The 19148-nt window shown below is 45.4% G+C and overlaps 1 protein-coding gene across 2 annotated transcripts in view; it reads left to right on the top strand.

Annotated features, from left to right (window-relative positions):
* Window positions 1–19148, top strand: part of LOC311134335 (SLIT-ROBO Rho GTPase-activating protein 3-like) — a gene marked incomplete at both ends in the record, with an annotated part of 138652 nt that overhangs the window by 102971 nt on the left and 16533 nt on the right. The window contains 12 exons of one of the 2 annotated variants that reach the window (XM_084167983.1): window positions 1438–1659; window positions 1884–1985; window positions 2903–3100; window positions 4487–4571; window positions 7433–7460; window positions 10343–10373; window positions 10889–10949; window positions 13282–13359; window positions 13659–13793; window positions 14693–14798; window positions 15877–16104; window positions 17894–17967. In XM_084167983.1, coding sequence (XP_084024109.1) covers window positions 1438–1659; window positions 1884–1985; window positions 2903–3100; window positions 4487–4571; window positions 7433–7460; window positions 10343–10373; window positions 10889–10949; window positions 13282–13359; window positions 13659–13793; window positions 14693–14798; window positions 15877–16104; window positions 17894–17967 — 1348 coding nt within the window. Of the gene's footprint in view, window positions 1–1437; window positions 1660–1883; window positions 1986–2902; window positions 3101–4486; window positions 4572–7432; window positions 7461–9729; window positions 9833–10342; window positions 10374–10888; window positions 10950–13281; window positions 13360–13658; window positions 13794–14692; window positions 14799–15876; window positions 16105–17893; window positions 17968–19148 lie in introns of both variants that reach the window. The other variant, XM_084167982.1, reaches the window with a different exon arrangement.

The raw sequence follows: 19148 nt of genomic DNA, 5'->3' as shown, positions 1-19148 counted from the left end.
CAGGTCAGGGAGTTGGATACAGAGATCCTGCATATTTAAAGTACTGTATGCCTAGAAACATATGATGCGATTGAACTGAGAGGCTTGAGGCTGGCCAGACTTCTGGCAATGAGATAGATTGCATCCAGGATTTTTCTCTTTAAATGGTTCTAAACATCAACTGGGTGAAGAGTGAAAGAGCTAGCCAGGAGCTGTAGGCTACACAGGGGTCTGCCAGACGGAGACCTCTGATTGGTGGCTGTGTCTCTGTGCTGGGTCACTTTGTTAGAGCAGCTTCCTGTGTCTGGCAAGCGAAAGGGGCCATGTCATCCCAAATCCTGCCGCGCTGCAGGGAAAGGGACTGTGAGCATGACTCGCTGTGCTGTGCCGCCACAAGCTGGGCAGAGGATAAGGGCCTGTTTGTCATGCCACACAGAAACAGTCACTAGCAGCCAGACATCAAAACAGACATCCACACTGCAAGAAGTCAGCCCTGTCCATCCGAATCAATGGAAATATAATACAGACGTCTTTTGCATGCAAGTAAACAATGTCATCAGTTCTGCAGTACCACTATTCTGCCTGTCAGCACTCCTGCTGCAGTCTACTCATGATAGGACCCTGATGAAATCAAAGCATGGAACTCATTCCAGCCAGCCAGTGTGTTTCTTATGGGATGTGGCTGTTGAAATACAACTCTGTACCATAAAGAGCTCTGTGCTCCCATATCCTTCCTCATTGTACACTGATCCTGTTATAAAACAATCGCTGCTATGGGGGTTTATCATTGGAGTCGAGCGCAACTTCCTGTGTGTATTTTAAAGAGCGTTTAGTGAATCACAAAGCAGTCAGACTCAGGCCCCTCCAGCCTCTTAGAAACCCACTTGGCTATAGTAATGAGGTTAGTTTATGCAGCTCCATGGTTGAGCTAATTATCTTAGGTGTCCTACTGTACTTGCTTTTCTAATTTGGTCTATTCTATTATTCTATTTCTGCCTGTCAACCCACAACAGTGTCTAATTTGGAATTTAGTTAATGTTGGAGGTCAGGTTAGTAACTTGCTCTTAGAAAATGAGCGGAATTGTGTAACTGAATCGTATGCATGCTAAAGACTGAGTTTATCACATTGACTTGTGTATAATGAGGGCATGGATTCAGGCTGGTTTGTCAGGTTGTTCATAATTAGGGCCAGGATGTTCTTAGACACGTGACCTGAGCTGGAAACCTCTGGACCCAAGGTGTATGCTTACAGTCAGGTCATGTGGTCATGACAAACTCCTTTAATAATAATAATAATAATAATAATATGCCATTTAGCAGACGCTTTTATCCAAAGCGACTTACAGTCATGCGTGCATAAATTTTTTGTGTATGGGTGGTCCCGGGGATCGAACCCTTTATTATATTCTACTCCTATGTTATTTATTGTATATAACTATAATGACTGTCTCTCTATAGTGCTGCGACCTTGGCTACCATGCCAGCCTGGCACGTACTTTCAGGACCTATCTGTCAGCTGAGTACAACCTGGAGACTAGTCGGCATGAGGGCCTGGACATCGTCGAGAATGCCGTGGACAACCTGGACTCCCGCAGTGACAAGCACAAGATCATGGACATGCACAACCAGGTGTTCTGCCCTCCCATGCGCTTCGAGTACCTGCCGCACATGGGGGACGAGGTGAGAGGTGTTAAATGACTGATACATTTGGTACATTTCTAGATTCATACTATATCTTTATCGAAATGTATCCAAGTTACAAGTACAACCAATATATTTGTTAAACCATGGAAACCACATTCATGCCAGCAGAAGCAGCAAGCATGCTTTTTCCAATCCTGTGAGATAGTTTGTGAAAAACCAAGTTGCTCGGCCTATACCTCTCTGTCTATGCGTCCCTTCAGGTGTGCCAGGTGAGTGCCCAGCAGCCAGTGCAGACTGAGCTCCTGATGCGCTACCACCAGCTGCAGTCCCGCCTGACCATGCTCAAGATCCAGAACGAAGAGGTGAGGGCTCACGATAGCGTCCCCACAGTGTGTCTGCTGCTTCCCCCCACTGAGACCGCCCTGTAGCCTCTGTGCCTCTGTCACCTCTCTCTCTGACACGCCCGAACTCAGCCAGTCTTTAGATACCATCAGCTCTCATCGCGATTTCATTTCAGTGGCCCACACACAATCCCTGGGAGCAGAGTGTATATTCAGCTTGTGAATGAACTTGATGCACTGTATCCATGTAGATACAGTGCATCACTGTTGATGGGATATTGTGTGTTGTGATGACTAGTCCTCAGCAGGCAGCGCACACACACACACACACACACACACACACACACACACACACACACACACACACACACAGACACACCTCTCTCCCTCTGAGTTGATGCAGGTTCTAACAGAGGTGCTAATGGCCCTGGCTGGCTAGCTAAAGCCTGCCCTGATGGCTATGCCTTGGCTCTGTCTCATATCTCCCTATGTCTCATAACGTCTCATATAACTGGCGGGTAATCTCAGAGCTGTAGAGAAAGAGCCTGCATCCCTTTTACATACAGCCTGCATGTCATCCAGCCAGACCAGACGCTCTTCATATTCTGCTGTTATTCTGATGGATGGCTGACCGGCGGGTCATCTGGTACACTGCCAGGAATGAGCCCTGTACCTGTTTTAGGCTAGAGGAAGGCTGCCAGCTGTCATACAGCTACAGTCAATGGTCTTCCATTGTTATTCAGGGTCGATTTGTCTTTGAAATTGGATATGCCAGTGATCACTCACACTTGACCTTGCACATGTCATAGGGAACCCTGGAGCTAAAAAGCTTCTAACTGGCCTATTATGTTAGAAAGGACCTAGATCAGATGAATGAGGAGGAAATCCTGGTTTGTTTGTCAATCTTTTCAGTTGTTGAATCGTTCCCATTGCTGTAGGTGAGGAAGACTCTGGACGCCACCATGCAGACGCTGCAGGACATGCTGACTGTGGAGGACTTTGATGTGTCCGATGCCTTCCAGCATAGCCGCTCCACTGAGTCCATCAAGTCTGTGGCCTCTGAGACCTACATGAGCAAACTGAACGTGGCCAAGAGACGGGCCAACCAGCAGGAGACAGAGGTCTTCTACTTCACTGTGAGTACCTGCCTGTTATACATAGCCTTCATACCTGCCTGTTATACATAGCCTTCATACCTGCCTGTTATACATAGCCTTCATACCTGCCTGTTATACATAGCCTTCATACCTGCCTGTTATACATAGCCTTCATACCTGCCTGTTATACAAAGCCTTCATACCTGCCTGTTATACATAGCCTTCATACCTGCCTGTTATACATAGCCTTCATACCTGCCTGTTATACATAGCCTTCATACCTGCCTGTTACACATAGCCTTCATACCTGCCTGTTATACAAAGCCTTCATACCTGCCTGTTATACATAGCCTTCATACCTGCCTGTTATACATAGCCTTCATACCTGCCTGTTATACATAGCCTTCATACCTGCCTGTTATACATAGCCTTCATACCTGCCTGTTATACATAGCCTTCATACCTGCCTGTTATACATAGCCTTCATACCTGCCTGTTATACAAAGCCTTCATACCTGCCTGTTATACATAGCCTTCATACCTGCCTGTTATACATAGCCTTCATACCTGCCTGTTATACATAGCCTTCATACCTGCCTGTTACACATAGCCTTCATACCTGCCTGTTATACAAAGCCTTCATACCTGCCTGTTATACAAAGCCTTCATACCTGCCTGTTATACATAGCCTTCATACCTGCCTGTTATACATAGCCTTCATACCTGCCTGTTATACATAGCCTTCATACCTGCCTGTTATACAAAGCCTTCATACCTGCCTGTTATACATAGCCTTCATACCTGCCTGTTATACATAGCCTTCATACCTGCCTGTTATACATAGCCTTCATACCTGCCTGTTACACATAGCCTTCATACCTGCCTGTTATACAAAGCCTTCATACCTGCCTGTTATACAAAGCCTTCATACCTGCCTGTTACACATAGCCTTCATACCTGCCTGTTATACAAAGCCTTCATACCTGCCTGTTTTACATAGCCTTCATACCTGATTGTTTTGCCCCTAAGATATGGAGCCATGTCTCAGGGCAACTGCCTGTTATATCTGTTTCACACTTAAGTAACAGACCTGGCTGTACTACCATAGCCTTTACTCCCTGACTAAAAGGACCTTGAGCGTCAGCTTAGTGCGGGGCACTGCAGTGTACGGTACTGCATATCAACATCAAGCCATCAGCCATCACACTATTCCATATACACATATGACAAGCTCCATGCTTTCGAAATCACATGGAAATGCAATTATCCCTGGAACAGATTGAGTTTGTTCCGTTCAGAGTGAAACTGACTGAATGTGTTCTCTGGCCTCGGTGGTGGATGGTAGGCAGCTACGTCTGTTCAAGTCACATCCCATTAGCGCTGTTCACTCACTGATGCCTTCATCTGGTCTGTCTGAGTTCACAGAAATTCAAGGAGTTCCTGAACGGCAGCAACCTCATCATTAAACTGCAGGCCAAGCATGACCTCCTGAAGCAGACACTGGGAGAAGGTAAGGCCCCTCAGTCTCTCCACCAATGACATTATGTCTATTTACATCAATGTTAGTTTGACACCCCTTCACTTAATGCTCCTACTTCCTCCTGGTCACAGTGGTGTTAATGGCAGGCGCCAGGCCTTGCGTGTCAACGCCTAGCTCATTAGGAACCAGAAATCCCTGGGATACTTCATGGGTCTGTAAAATGGTCGCCCTCAGGCCCAGTAGTGTTGTGGAGCTCTTATCTAATGAGCAGAGCTGAACCAGGCTGAGGAGGAGGGAGGAGACCACAGGGACTTGTGTCTTCTCAAGGGGCAGTAGGGAACCAGGGAAGAGGTATGTTGTAGCCTCTAGGAGGATCCTAGAGGAGTGTGGGTAATAGAAACCCCCGCCCCTCTCACAGAGACCCCTCCCAGGGAGACCTTTGTCACCTCAGCCGTGAGCAGTTTACGCCCAATCAGTCAGGATGTCCCAGCTCCCAGCAGCACAGGCCCATCTCAGCAGCTGCTACTGCACCAGGGGTTCACCTAGTAGAGAGGGACAGCAGGCACAACCAACTGAGGCCATGCACACACACACAATTTCACCTCATGCACACAGACAGTGCACAAACTTGGTCGACATGGATTTGTCTCGTCAGTTTAGGCATCCCTAATGTTCCTCTGTCATCTTCAGATCTCTATGAACTAATACCTCGTACTGCTTGAATGTGTTTTCATGTGAACATAGCCCATATGGCGGCTGCAGGTACCAACCATGTTTAATTATTCAGGTGATCAATCAAGCCTGCTCATTAAGCGTGTGTGTGTGTGTGTGTGTGTGTGTGTGTGTGTGTGTGTGTGTGTATGTTTGTGTGTGTGTGTGTGTGTGTGTGTGTACATGCATGAATGTGTTATTAGTGACCATGGAGAATACCACATGGTGCACACATCAGACCTAGCTGTATAGATTACTACAGCACTATGTCAACATGGAAACTACTCAACATGGCTGGGATAGCTACCCTCCTGGGTTCTGAGTGGAAATCACAGATCTTCTGTATTATATACTTTAGAGAGGTTCACCATGAATATCTCAATTTAACGCAGGTAGAATTCACAGCTAGTCATACAAAATACACCATCATAATGATGAATTGCCTATTGTTAGATTATGGCGCTGTATTTGATGTGTAGGTTTAGAATATTGAGACCACAACTTTGCAGCTTTTACATAAAGCATTCTGCTCATTTGAACAAAAGTACTTCAGTCACCAATTGCTGCTGTATTCTTGTAGTTACGATAAGACACTTAACCCTTTACACTGACTCTGCACTTCACAGCGCTGTATGGGTTTTGACTGACAGCCGTTCTGAACTTGAGCACCACGCGTGACAAGAAGCTGCCCTCATCCCTCACTAATTTGTTGTTAGTGAGGGAAATGCTATAAATTAAGATGACTTGATGTATTTTAAAAGATGAGACGTTGAGGATTATAATAAATACCGCTTTGATGTAATAAAGCAAGCCAAACACCTGTGAGTCCAAATGTGCAGTTCACATTTCCAAATCACGTTTATGATCACTATGTTTGATGTACAGTTACAAGATGACATGGCGTCATACCCTGGGTTGTTCTGAACAGAATGAGCTAATGTTTGTTTATTGTGAAGAAAATTTCCTGCGGCACACGCACCTGAATGCACTCATGAGTCATGACTCCTTTCTATGCACCCCAAAATTCCAATCTGTTTCTCTGAATTGCCTTGTGAAAGCCTAACACTGTAAGATCATATTTTATAACTTAGCTAATCATGTTGGCAATAGAACAAGCTTTTAAATCATGCCCACCTGACCCAGATTGCGATTTATAATTGACGGTTTTTGGATTGCGTAAACAACATACATGTACAAAATGACCAACTGGAGACCTGGATGGCAGGACAATCAACATAACATATTCATGTAAGAAATGGTCTGATAGCAACAGGATGATGAAATTAAGATATGGCATCTGTACTGCCAACATGTATAGAGAAATGGGTCAGTCATCACTATCGTCTCTCATTCTAAAGCTGACAGAAAGGAAACAACAGAATGCTGGAATAGTGCAGTGTACTGTTATTGCTTGTTGTACACAACAAGGCACATTCAGTCAATGCTCAGTGGATTCTATTTAATAGACAAAGGGCTTTTTTCAACACTAGCTAATAAACTCTTGATTAACTATTGGCTTTGAAATGAGTTCATAGATGCAGCTGTTAGAGCTGTGGTTAGTGGGAGAGCCCTTCTGATGGATACGGATTACAGTAATAAGACCTAACTGACTTCTTCATTGCCTAACCTATACTCAATGTCTTGTGTTTACCTGAGACTAGACAACGTGTATTGGTTGTGTGTGTGAGAGAGAGAGGGGGGGGGGGGGTGTGAAAGTTTGGGTTTCGTGAAAGTTTGAAAGAAAGTGAAACTATTTGTGAAAGTTTAGGTTTGGTGTTTATGCGTGCACATGTGTCTCTGTGTGTGTTGAGACATGCACAGGGCTTTGGGACAAAGGGCTCAGTGAGCTGGCGCTGACATTGCTCAGTGTCACCAGTGTGAGATGACCCCCCCTGTACCCCCAGTCCTCCATCTTCCACCTCCCACCCAGAGCCCTTTTCTTCCCCCGGGCAGCGGGCCTGCACCCCACAGGATGCCCTAGGAGGTTTCTACAGCGACAGCTAAATGCCTTTGTCTCAGGGATGCTGTTGTTGCTAGACCATTCAGCTCTCCCTCAATAGCTTTGACTATTCCCATTAAATCCTTCACTGAGCCCTGATAGAGAAGCAGGAGTTAGCCTGTGCACTGTGCATGCAATGCACTCATATTCTTAATGACATTTCTCTCTTCTGTGTTTGCAGGAGAAAGGGCTGAATGTGGGACTACGAGGTAAGATGTCTGAAGATAACTGAACCATTTCAAATCCCGGCCTAGAGTAATAATGATCATTGTATGATGAATATAAAAATGTGACTGTAAAATATACAAAGTCCTACACTATGCCTTTCAAGTCTTCAGCCAAATAGACAAAGTCCCCAATGAACCATAACCTACATCTATGTATGTATCCAAAGTTCATGGTGCATATTTAAGGTACTATGATGTCAGTGGGTGTCTGATAAAAAACAAAGGAACAAGCTACTGCAGGTCATACAGTATGGAGTTCTCAGAGCATCTGGTTCACATACAACTGTTATTTTCTGCTCCATTTACCTTATTGCCAGGAGTTAATACAAACCTAAGCATTATGTGTTGCAAAGCCACAATGAGCAGAATGGTTGAGGCTGTGTTTAGAGTTCGGGGTGGATGGCAGAGAGGAGAGGGCTGTCTGTCTCTGGGAAGGGCTCCAGGGCCGCAGTGCAGATGGAACAGGCATATTGGGTAGCTGTTAGTGTGTGTGTGTGTGTGTGTGTGTGTGTTGTGTGTGTTGTGTGGGGCCATGCCAGGCCCTGAATAATGAAACCTGAACACTGTCAGCTCTACCTCCCTCTGAGGGCAAATTACCATCTATGGGACACAGACAACTTGGTGTGAATGTGTGTGTGCGCACGTGTGTGCCTGTTTGTGTGTGTGTGTGTGAAATTAATGAAGTAAATCCCTAAGTGTATTTTAACATGTTTTGTCATATTATTTGGATAAGACTTAAATATCTTGTAGGAATGATACTTTGGTTTAGCCTGACGACTCACACTAAATTTTTCCACTGCTCTATCGTTCGCTACATTCTTTAGTCTGAGACTGCCATCATTGAAATCATTTGTGGTGATGAGGGGCACAAGGGGCATTGTACAAAACAAAGTCATCAGCGATTGGATCGTCTCTAGCCAATCAGAGTATCAATGCCAATGACCGGCGCTTTACCCACTTGTGTTCTGGCTCTGGCACAACCCATCGGTTTCTTGACCAATCAGATGGCCCCAAATGTGTTTGCATTTGGTGAAGGGTCGGGGAGGTACTCAGATCCAGACTCATTGCGGAGAAGAAACTAACGTCCGTGGGCGTGGCATAGCCTTTGGCCAGAACAAGGAGTCTGGGTAGCCAGGCAAACTTTAGCTTGCCCTGTCCATGATGGGCCTTGCCGAAGTACCATTGGTCTGCTAACCACACTGTACTGAGTGTACGAAACATTAGGAACACCTGCTCTTTCCATGACATAGACTGACCAGGTGAATCCAGGTGAAAGCTAGGATCCCTTATTGATTGATGTCACCTGTTAAATCCACTTCCATCAGTGTAGATGAAAGGGAGAAGACAGGTTAAATAAGTATTTTTAAGCCTTGAGACAATTGAGACATGGATTGTGTATGTGTGCCATTCAGAGGGTGAATGAGCAAGACAAAATATTGAAGTGCCTTTGAACAGGGTATGGTAGTAGGTGTCAGGCACACTGGTTTGTGTCAAGAACTGCAATGCTGCTGGGTTTTTCACGCTCAACAGTTTCCTGTGTGTATCAAGAATGGCCCACCACCCAAAGGACATCCAGCCAACTTCACACAACTGTGGGAAGCATTGGAGTCAACATGGGCCAGCATTCCAGTGGAACGCTTTCGACACCTTGTACAGTCCATGCCCCGACGAATTGAGGCTGTTCTGAGGGCAAAAGGGGGGGTGTGCAACTCAATATTAGGAAGGTGTTCCTAATGCTTTGTACACTCAGTGTATATGTGAGGGATAACCTGAACTATCAGCAGGTGTGCTTGATTTTATAAGCTCTGATTAATAATGTTTACATTCAGCTATACATTAGGAGTCATTAACCTCTCTTATGTTTTCAATAAGTCAGTCAGAGTGGGTTTTATGAAGGGGCCCCCAGCCCTAGAGACATTCAGGGACCCAACACTCCCAGCAGCCCTGCCCAGCCCAGCGCTGCCTAGGGGTTAATTACAGGGCAGAGCCATCAGGTTTAAATAACACACACCAGTAAGTGATAAAATATCTAGTTTTAGTCGAATTTTCAACATTCGGATATGGATCACTTCCTCCCGCCTACACACATTTCCCAAAAAATAAATAGAGCAGAGGGGGATATTTGGGAAGGTGGAAGTCAGGGCTGTTGAGAGATGATGTTTTTATAACTACATTTCAGCCTTGTGTGTTCCTTCAACTGTTTCACAGCATATGGTGTTTTTGTTCCCCTCCTCACCCGTCATCTCCCCAGGCCCCCCACTCTACCCCCTAAACCACAGAAAATGCGGAAGCCTAGGCCGCGCTCCATCTATAACCATAAACTGTTTAACGGCAATATGGAGACCTTCATCAAGGTACCCACCCATGGCTGGGGTGTGTGAATGAGCGCCCTCTGTGGGGCTGGAGGGAGAGGGTGGCTAGGGTCCTCTCCTCCTCTCTCCCTTGCTCTCTCCTCCTGCTCACTGCTCTACCTCATCCTGTAACCACTGTCTTTAACCTTACCTCCACTTCTTCCCATGGCTCTGACGATGCACACAGACAGGGTGGCAGAGGAATAGTGTCTCCCTATCCTTTTAGATGTAGCAGTAGCACAAACCTCTAACCTCTGCTTATCCTCAGACGTGAGGATACTGTGTCTCATAGTCCCCATAGTGGCTCTGTAGAGAGCCCTGTGCTAGTTGGTTCTGTCCCTCACTGCACCCCATCTCACTGCATTTCAAGCCATCCCAGCGGCCCTTGACCTGTGCTTATCCTCCAGGCCTCCAGGGGGGGCTCTGTCTGTCTGTCATCTGTGCTTCTCTAACTGTGTTGCTTCTCTGCTTCCCTTCCTCTGCACCTCCTTGCTGCACTGCTTTCTGCCCCAGGGGAAGACGGAATGCCCGTACCCGCAACCAGGTACTATCAGTGGGGGTAGTAGGATGGGAGGTAGGGCGCGTGGCACGGTGCTGTAGAGTGGGGCCACCTGAAAACTATTACACTAATAGCTCTACATGCTGATTTCTGCCTTCTCCTCCATACGCAGTCGTAGTAATGAGCTCCAATAGCATGTCACTGCTACTCCACTTGTTTCATGACTGTTTTCTTGCTGTAATGAGGGGCTGTGAATAGCAATGGTTTCTATCTGTCACTTTAATGGTGCTCATATGAATGTTGGTGGACACTGCTGTTTATGAAGCCATCAAGAAGAGGTATTTGTTTCCTTATGGCGGGGTGCAGGGTAGGCCTAGAATACTCAATGCGCTGATTAATAGAATACACAGTATGCTGAAATGTATTTTATTATGCAGTGATGCTTCACAATAACATCAGAATCTATCAATATGGACAGTATAGTATTTGTGGTTAATACTTTTCTAGTTAGTGTCAGTCATCCATGCTTTGTTCTCACTATTGCCATGATTTGCTCTCAGGATTCAGGTCAACCTATTCCTCTTGTGGTTGAGAGCTGTATTCGACACATCAATTTGTATGGTAAGTCTATTAAAATGACACATTTACTGTATTGACTGTATTGAATGGTATTCAAAACACCAATAGAAAGATATGAACTCCACAGTGAACTCCTCATAACAGATGACATATCCTCTGGGTAGAGGTAATCCATTTACTAAAACATCTATAGCTCTTGAGACATACCTGCTATGATTTAACACCTCAGCCCCTAGTGCTCTCAGCTTGAAGTGAAGGACGTGAGTCGGTAATACCAACATGTTTCAAGCAGACCACCGTAGACCCTGTGCACAAGAACACTAAGGTAACCTGTCTAAATGACTACCAACCCGTAGCACTCACGTCTGTAACCATGAAGTGCTTTGAAGGCTGGTCATGGCTAACATCAACACCATTATCCCAGAAACCCTAGACCCACTCCAATTTGCATACCGCCCCAACAGATCCACAGATGATGCAATATCTATTGTACTCCACACTGCCCTTTCACACCTGGACAAAAGGAACACCTAGGTAAGAATGCTATTCATTGACTACAGCTCAGCGTTCAACACCATAGTGCCCTCAAAGCTCATCTCTAAGCTAAGGACCCTGGGACTAAACACCTCCCTCTGCAACTGGATCCTGGACTTCCTGACGGGCCGCCCCCAGGTGGTAAGGGTAGGTAACAACACATCCGCCACGCTGATCCTCAACACGGGGGCCCCTCAGGGGTGCGTGCTCAGTCCCCTCCTGTACTCCCTGTTCACCCATGACTGCATGGCCAGGCATGACTCCAACACCATCATTAAGTTTGCCGATGCCACAACAGTGGTAGGCCTGATCACCGACAGCGACGACACAGCGTATAGGGAGGAGGTCAGAGACCTGGCCGTGTGGTGCCAGCACAACAACCTCTCCCTCAACGTGATCAAGACAAAGGAGATGATTGTGGACTACAGGAAAAGGAGGACTGAGCACGCCCCTTTCTCATCGACAGGGCCGTAGTGGAGTAGGTTGAGAGCTTCAAGTTCCTTGGTGTCCACATCACCAACCATCTAACATGGTCCAAGCACACCAAGACAGACGTGAAGAGGGCACGACAAAACCTATTCCCCCTCAGGAGACTGAAAAGATTTGGCATGGGTCCTCAGATCCTCAAAAGGTTCTACAGCTGCACCATCGAGAGTATCCTGACTAGTTTCATCACTGCCTGGTATGGCAACTGCTCAGCCTCCGACCGCAAGGCACTACAGAGGGTAGTGCGTGCGGCCCAGTACATCACTGGGGCCAAGCTTCCTGCCATCCAGGACCTCTATACCAGGCGGTGTCAGAGGAAGGCCCTAAAAATGGTCAAAGACTCTAGCCACCCTAGTCACAGACTGTTCTCTCTGCTACCGCACGGCAAGCGTTACAGGAGCGCCAAGTCTAGGTCCAAGAGGCTTCTAAACAGCTTCTACCCCCAAGCCAGACTATTTGCATTGCCCCCTCCCCCCCCTATTTTACGCTGCTGCTACTCTCTGTTTATTATCTATGCATAGTCACTTTAATAACTCTACCTACATGTACATATTATGTCAATTACCTCGACTAACCGGTGCTCCCGCACATTGACTCAGTACCGGTACCCCCTGTATATAGCCTCGCTATTGTTATTTTACTGCTGCTCTTTAATTATTTGTTACTTTTATTTCTTATTTTTTTAGGTATTCTTTTTTAAAACGTAATTGTTGGTTAAGGGCTTGTAAGTAAGCATTTCACTGTAAGGTCTACGCATTTCACATTTACATTTTAGTAGACGCTCTTATCCAAAGCGACTTACAGTTAGTGAGTGCATACAGTTTCATACTGGCCCCCCGTGGGAAACGAACCCACAACCCTGGCGTTGCAAGCGCCATGCTCTACCAACTGAGCTACAGGGGACATTGTATTCGGCGCATGTGACAAATAACATTTGATTTGATTTGTGACAGGAGTGTGGCAGCACATCACGCATAGGGACTTCCTTCCCTCTCCCCCCTCCCTCCTCGTATCTTCATCCTTCTGTCTACCACCACATCTGACTCCAGCCAGAGTGGTGTAGCCCCAAGGCCTGTACCCCCTCCCTGACCCCTCCCTTCCCCTATCCCCCTAGACCTAATGAAACCCCCATAAACTGATTAGGGGTTCTCTAACAGAAACCATATGCAGCAGACCAACCGAGGGGCCCTCTCCTGTAAGAAGAAAAAACACATCCATTTATGACCAGATTACATTTCCTGCTCTCTGTTGTGTGTTTCCCATTGGTCTTTCATGTAGCGGCCATTTGGGTTTGGGGATAATGGTGGGCTCAGGCTCAGCCTTGGACTCAGTATTATGTTTCTATGTCTTGCAGGGCTCCAGCAGCAGGGCATATTCCGTGTGCCTGGATCCCAGGTGGAGGTCAATGATATTAAAAACTCATTTGAGAGAGGTAGGTCCGCAGTGAGACTGGGGGTAATTGGTGATAGATTAGCTTTTTGTTTTTCCTCTACAGCTCAGGATCAATAACACAACAAACCCATTGAACTTCAGACATACAGTAGATATCTTTATATTATTTTCTAGAATATAAGACCTACATGTAGCAAGCAAAAAATTTTAATCCCTCTTTAAAATGTTTTATGTACAGTAATTAAGTCTTTAATGGTTCATCTTTTTACAGATTCAGTTCTGTTGCAGTGGTCAGATACTCCAAAATAATAACTCTACTCTGCGCAATTGTTTTTCAAGGTGAAGACCCATTGATTGAAGACCAGAATGAACATGACATCAACTCAGTGGCAGGGGTCCTCAAGCTGTACTTCAGGGGCCTGGAGAACCCTCTGTTCCCCAAGGAACGCTTCCTGGACCTCATTTCTACTATCAGTGAGTAGACTCTAGAGCCCCTGGTGCCCCCACCGAACACTGTTGGTCAATGTAGTAAATGTGTTCAGGGTAACTGAAATGATACCATAACCCTACCCATCTGGGTGGTGAAATAACACCATTGGGGCTACGGTACAGTACATGCCTTTGGATTATTCACACTCTGTCTTAATGGACTGTGGGTACGTCACTAGTAGAGATAGAATCAGAATAGAAGAGAGAGAAGCCACCCTCCAGGTCCACAGATAGATCATCACTTCCCAACCACAACACCCTACACACAATTATTTATGATAATTATTTATGGTATAGCAGGGTATGGAACATATGGAAACAATCTCAACACCACGGCTGTCTGCCTGCCTGTGATTTAATAGAAACCCAATAGGAAGAGAGGAGCGAGGGGGCCACATCAGTCTACTAACTCAGCGCAGCTTTGCTGTGTTTTCCCCTGCTCCAGATAGCCCAGTCACTCACCACATCCTCTAGTTTAAATGAGGAGGGGTTATCTATTAATAATAGGAGTGTTTGTGTTGTCATCCCGAGTGGCACAGCGGTCTAAGGCACTGCTTCTCAGTGCTTGAGGCGTCACTACAGACCCCCTGGTTCGATTCCAGGCTGTATCACAACCGGCTGTGATTGGGAGTCCCATAGCCCAGCGTCGTCCGGGTTTGGCTGGTGTAGGCCGTCATTGTAAATAAGAATTTGTTCTTAACTGACTTGCCTAGTTAAATAAAGGTTAAATAAATCAAATAAAATGACTGTACCCTTAGTATGACTGCCAGCGCCCTGATAAGGTCTGCTCATTCTGTATATTCAATAGATCATGGTCTGTATCTTCCTCCCATTCATCTCAGTGCCAGGTGGTGTTATAACGCTCTGGTCTTCCTCTGTTTCAGAACTGGAGTCTGGAGCTGAGAGAGCGCATCACGTCCAGCAGATTATTGTGACTCTTCCTCGCACCGTCATCATCGTCATGAGATACCTGTTCGCGTTCCTCAATCAGTAAGTCGACCATATTGACATAACAACTCACATATCACAGTTGTTGAATAGAGTTGTCCCTATACCAGAGTACCTATATACTAAGGGCATACAGTATAACAGGATAGGGTAAAGGTCTGAAATTATAACTTTTATAAAGTCTTGGGGAATAGAAAAATCCCTGTATTGCACTAAATTAACAGAACTAGTGAATCACTGCTGCAGTATTCAGAGAGGAAAAGACATTGATTTCCAGAGTTATTGAACAGCCCTACTGTTCACGTCCTATTTATTACCACAAATGCCGGCAGCGCTTTAGAACTTATTGACGTGCCTGCTCGGAAACTCATCCATCAACCCAGTAATATACCTGTCCTGTTTTATTGGGCTGTTATTGATGCTCCCTTTGCTTGGTTCCCCTGCAGAACAAAGCGTTTGATTCCACATTCTGACTTTTACCTCTGTGTTTTATGCCCCCCTCAGACAGTTAGGCTCTGGACCAACTGTAGGTCTTTACTGCTCCAGCTCCACACCACTATGTTCTGATTAAGAGCACCTCTTAAAGCAGATGAGTGTAAGGACAGGCCTTTTCCCTAACTAGGATGCTGCTGGAAGGGAGGATGGGCTTACTGCCCCCTAAACCAGGATGGCTTATTAATAGGCCTGTTAAACTGTTCAGTTTTAAGGGCAGGTGTGTTAAGGTTGGATGGGTGTGGGAATCTAAGCTACAACTAAACAGGGAGACTGAGGAATGTGCTAGCTAAGTTGGGATGTTGGGGGTTAAGGTAACTAATGGTAGGGGGTTTAAGGATTTTCTTATACTGAGATGGGGTGGAGGTCCAAAATGGATCTCAGCTCAGATAGTAAAGGACATGTTGCTACTTCAGGGAAGTTGTAGATCTCAACCCACTGTAGAGTGTAGAGTCTTTACAGTCACAGCCATACTCAACCCTCTTTATATTAGAGGATTTGGGAAACAGATAGGCCTCACTTTTATTGGCAAACGTAGGTCTTTGAGTTTAATGGATCCACCCATCAATTCACCTCATACTGTAAATATGGAGTTCAGTGGTTCATCTCTCTCTCTCTTCCCCTCCAGCCTATCCCAGTACAGCGATGAGAACATGATGGATCCCTATAACCTGGCCATCTGCTTTGGCCCCACCCTGATGCCCATCCCCGACGGACAGGACCCTGTAGCCATCCAGGCGCATGTCAATGAGGTCATCAAGACCATCATCATCCACAACGAGGTCATCTTCCCCAGCCACCGTGAGCTGGACGGGCCGGTCTATGAGAAGTGCATGACTGGAGGAGAGGAGTACTGGTGAGAAGTACAGTTGAAGTCGGAAGTTTACATACACCTTAGCCAAATACATTTAAACTCAGTTTTTCACAATTCCTGACATTTAATCCTAGTAAAATGGCCAAACAGTTCTATTTTTGTTTCATCAGACCAGAGGACATTTCTCCAAAAAGTACGATCTTTGTCCCCATGTGCAAACCGTAGTCTGGCTTTTTTATGGTGGTTTTAGAGCAGTGGCTTCTTCCTTGCTGAGCGGCCTTTCAGGTTATGTCGATATAGGACTCGTTTTACTGTGGATATAGATACTTTTTTACCGGTTTCCTCCAGCATCTTCACAAGGTCCTTTGCTGTTGTTCTGGGATTGATTTGCACTTTTCGCACCAAAGTACGTTCATCTCTAGGAGACAGAACGCGTCTCCTTCCTGAGCGGTATGACGGCTGCGTGGTCCCGTGGTGTTTATACTTGCGTATTATTGTTTGTACAGATGAACGTGGTACCTTCAGGTGTTTGGAAATTGCTCCCAAGGATGAACCAGACTTGTGTAGGTCTACACATTTTTTTCGGAGGTCTTGGCTGATTTCTTTTGATTTTCCCATGATGTCAGGCAAAGAGGCACTGAGTTTGAAGGTAGGCCTTGAAATACATCCACAGGTACACCTCCAATTAACTCAAATGATGTCAATTAGCCTATCAGAAGCATCTAAAGCCATGACATCATTTTCTGGAATTTTCCAAGCTGTTTAAAGGCACAGTCAACTTAGAGTATGTAAACTTCTGACCCACTGGAATTGTGATACAGTGAATTATAAGTGAAATAATCTGTCTGTAAACAATTGTTGTAAAAATTACTTGTGTCATGCACAAAGTAGATGTCCTAACCGACTTGCCAATACTAGAGTTTGTTAACAAGAAATTTGTGAAGTGGTTGAAAAACTAGTTTTAATGACTGCAACCTAAGTGCATGTAAACTTCCGACTTCAACTGTAGCTAGACCTGGGAGGTCAACACCTTTACGACAAGCACTGAAGACACACTGTATGGCTAAGGCTAAAGCAGCAATAATGTCACATGCGTAACCCTGGGTTAAGCACCAGTACAGTTAGACTGTTCTGCTTCTGGCGGCTCCAGCATATGGTATGGTCTCTCACAGACTACATTATCATCCGGCTTGATAATGTGGTGAGAAGAGGGGAATTTGGAGTGTGTAGTAGAGATGAGGATGCTAGGCAGCATGAGTGCATTCCTATGGGGGTGGTATTTTCTCAAGCACATGCTTTTACAGACAGTGCTTGGATATAATACCCTAAGATAATAATATACTGGTGATAGTTGAGGTAGATATGTTCATGAAACCAGGGAAAAGTGTCTGAGCTGCAGAATAAATATAGTCGTAAATAATAGCAGCAACGTATGTGGTGATTGTGTGTGTGTGTGGGGGGGTGTCAATATGTGTGTGTCTGTGTACTATATTTCTATTACACAGATGCCAATAATACTGCTTGGGAATGTTTTGCATATCAAAACTCACAGGGATGGCTTACAAGCTAGCGTGCATCAATATTCTGATTTTTCGTAGGCCTATGGCCTGTAGTAAAATGAATCCTTTACCTGGAGCTGGTCCAACTGTAACTTGTACTACTTTCTAGAGAAATATGCTGATATAAATGCCCCCTACTTACTTGGAACAGATCCAAGTATGACCTGTAACTCATCTTTCCTTAGTTTAGTACCATGTAACCTATGCAAGTGTTGTGGGTGTGTCTGAGTTGACCATTGACTGACTGTCCATCTCGCTCTCTGTGTCCACAGTGACAGCCCCCACAGTGAGCCAGGCACCATCGATGAGGCTGACAACGGGACCGAGCCACACACCAGTGATGACGGTCAGTAACATGGGGTTCCTTTACTTCTTCAGACACTCTGTAGAGGAACGGTTTGGGTGATTGATTAAGATAAATGTGCTGTAGCTAGCTGGCTACACAGCTAATCGGAATTAGCCAATTGGTTGTTGAAAAACTCCTGAAGCTTGTGTTGTTTCCCTTGCCTTCCTGCTGTTGTCTTAAGTTTCATTACTCTCTGGGTTGTGTTTGTTTTTGTAACTGCACTGCTGTTTATCCTGCTGTGGCTCTTAGTGTTGGTGCTAGACATGCTTATAGTCTACTAAAGTATGACATAACAGCATAGCCTGTGCTGTCTATGTTAAAGATGGAGGGTTGGTTGTATCTGGTAGCCCTGCTGTCTGTCTATCTGTCTGTCTGCCTCCCCAGGCAGCTGTGGCTCTGCTGTGTACTGCAGCACTGCAGCTCAGTGTGTCTGGACTGGACTGGACCTCCCATTATAATTGAGATCAGATGCAGTGTCACGCCCTGACCTATAGAACTCTAGTTAGTTTGGTCAGGGTGTGAATATCATGTGTGTGTTGATTCTATGTTTGTATTTCTATGTTTGGCCGGGTGTGGTTCCCAATCAGAGGCAGCTGTCGCTCGTTGTCTCTGATTGGGGATCATACTTAGGCAGCCAGTTTTCCTGCCTGTGTTGTGGGATCTTGTTTTGTGCTCGGTGAGTTTGGCTTGTGTGTATAGCCTTCCGACGTCACTTTTCGTTGCCTGTTGTTGTTTTGTATGTTTATTCGGTTTAATAAACATGGATGCATTTCACGCTGCACCTTGGTCTGACCCGTTCTTCAACGTACGTGACATGCAGAAACCGCCAATGTACTGTAGCCGTGGGTTAACATTCAGCTTCATATATAGAGGATCTAATTCATGCAATGAGACGTTCAATATTAAAGTGGTTAGTCAGACCAGGGACAGTGTTTTATCTACAGTGGGGGAAAAAAGTATTTAGTCAGCCACCAATTGTGCAAGTTCTCCCACTTAAAAATATGAGAGAGGCCTGTAATTTTCATCATAGGTATACGTCAACTATGACAGACAAAATGAGAAAAAATTATCCAGAAAATCACATTGTAGGATTTTTAATGAATTTATTTGCAAATTATGGTGGAAAATAAGTATTTGGTCAATAACAAAAGTTTCTCAATACTTTGTTATATACACTTTGT

The sequence above is a fragment of the Coregonus lavaretus genome (assembly GCF_964263955.1).
Source record: "Coregonus lavaretus genome assembly, chromosome: 8".
Taxonomy (NCBI): domain Eukaryota; kingdom Metazoa; phylum Chordata; class Actinopteri; order Salmoniformes; family Salmonidae; genus Coregonus; species Coregonus lavaretus.
The sequence above is the reverse complement of the archived record's forward strand: the minus strand, read 5'-3'. Positions and strand labels throughout refer to the sequence as shown.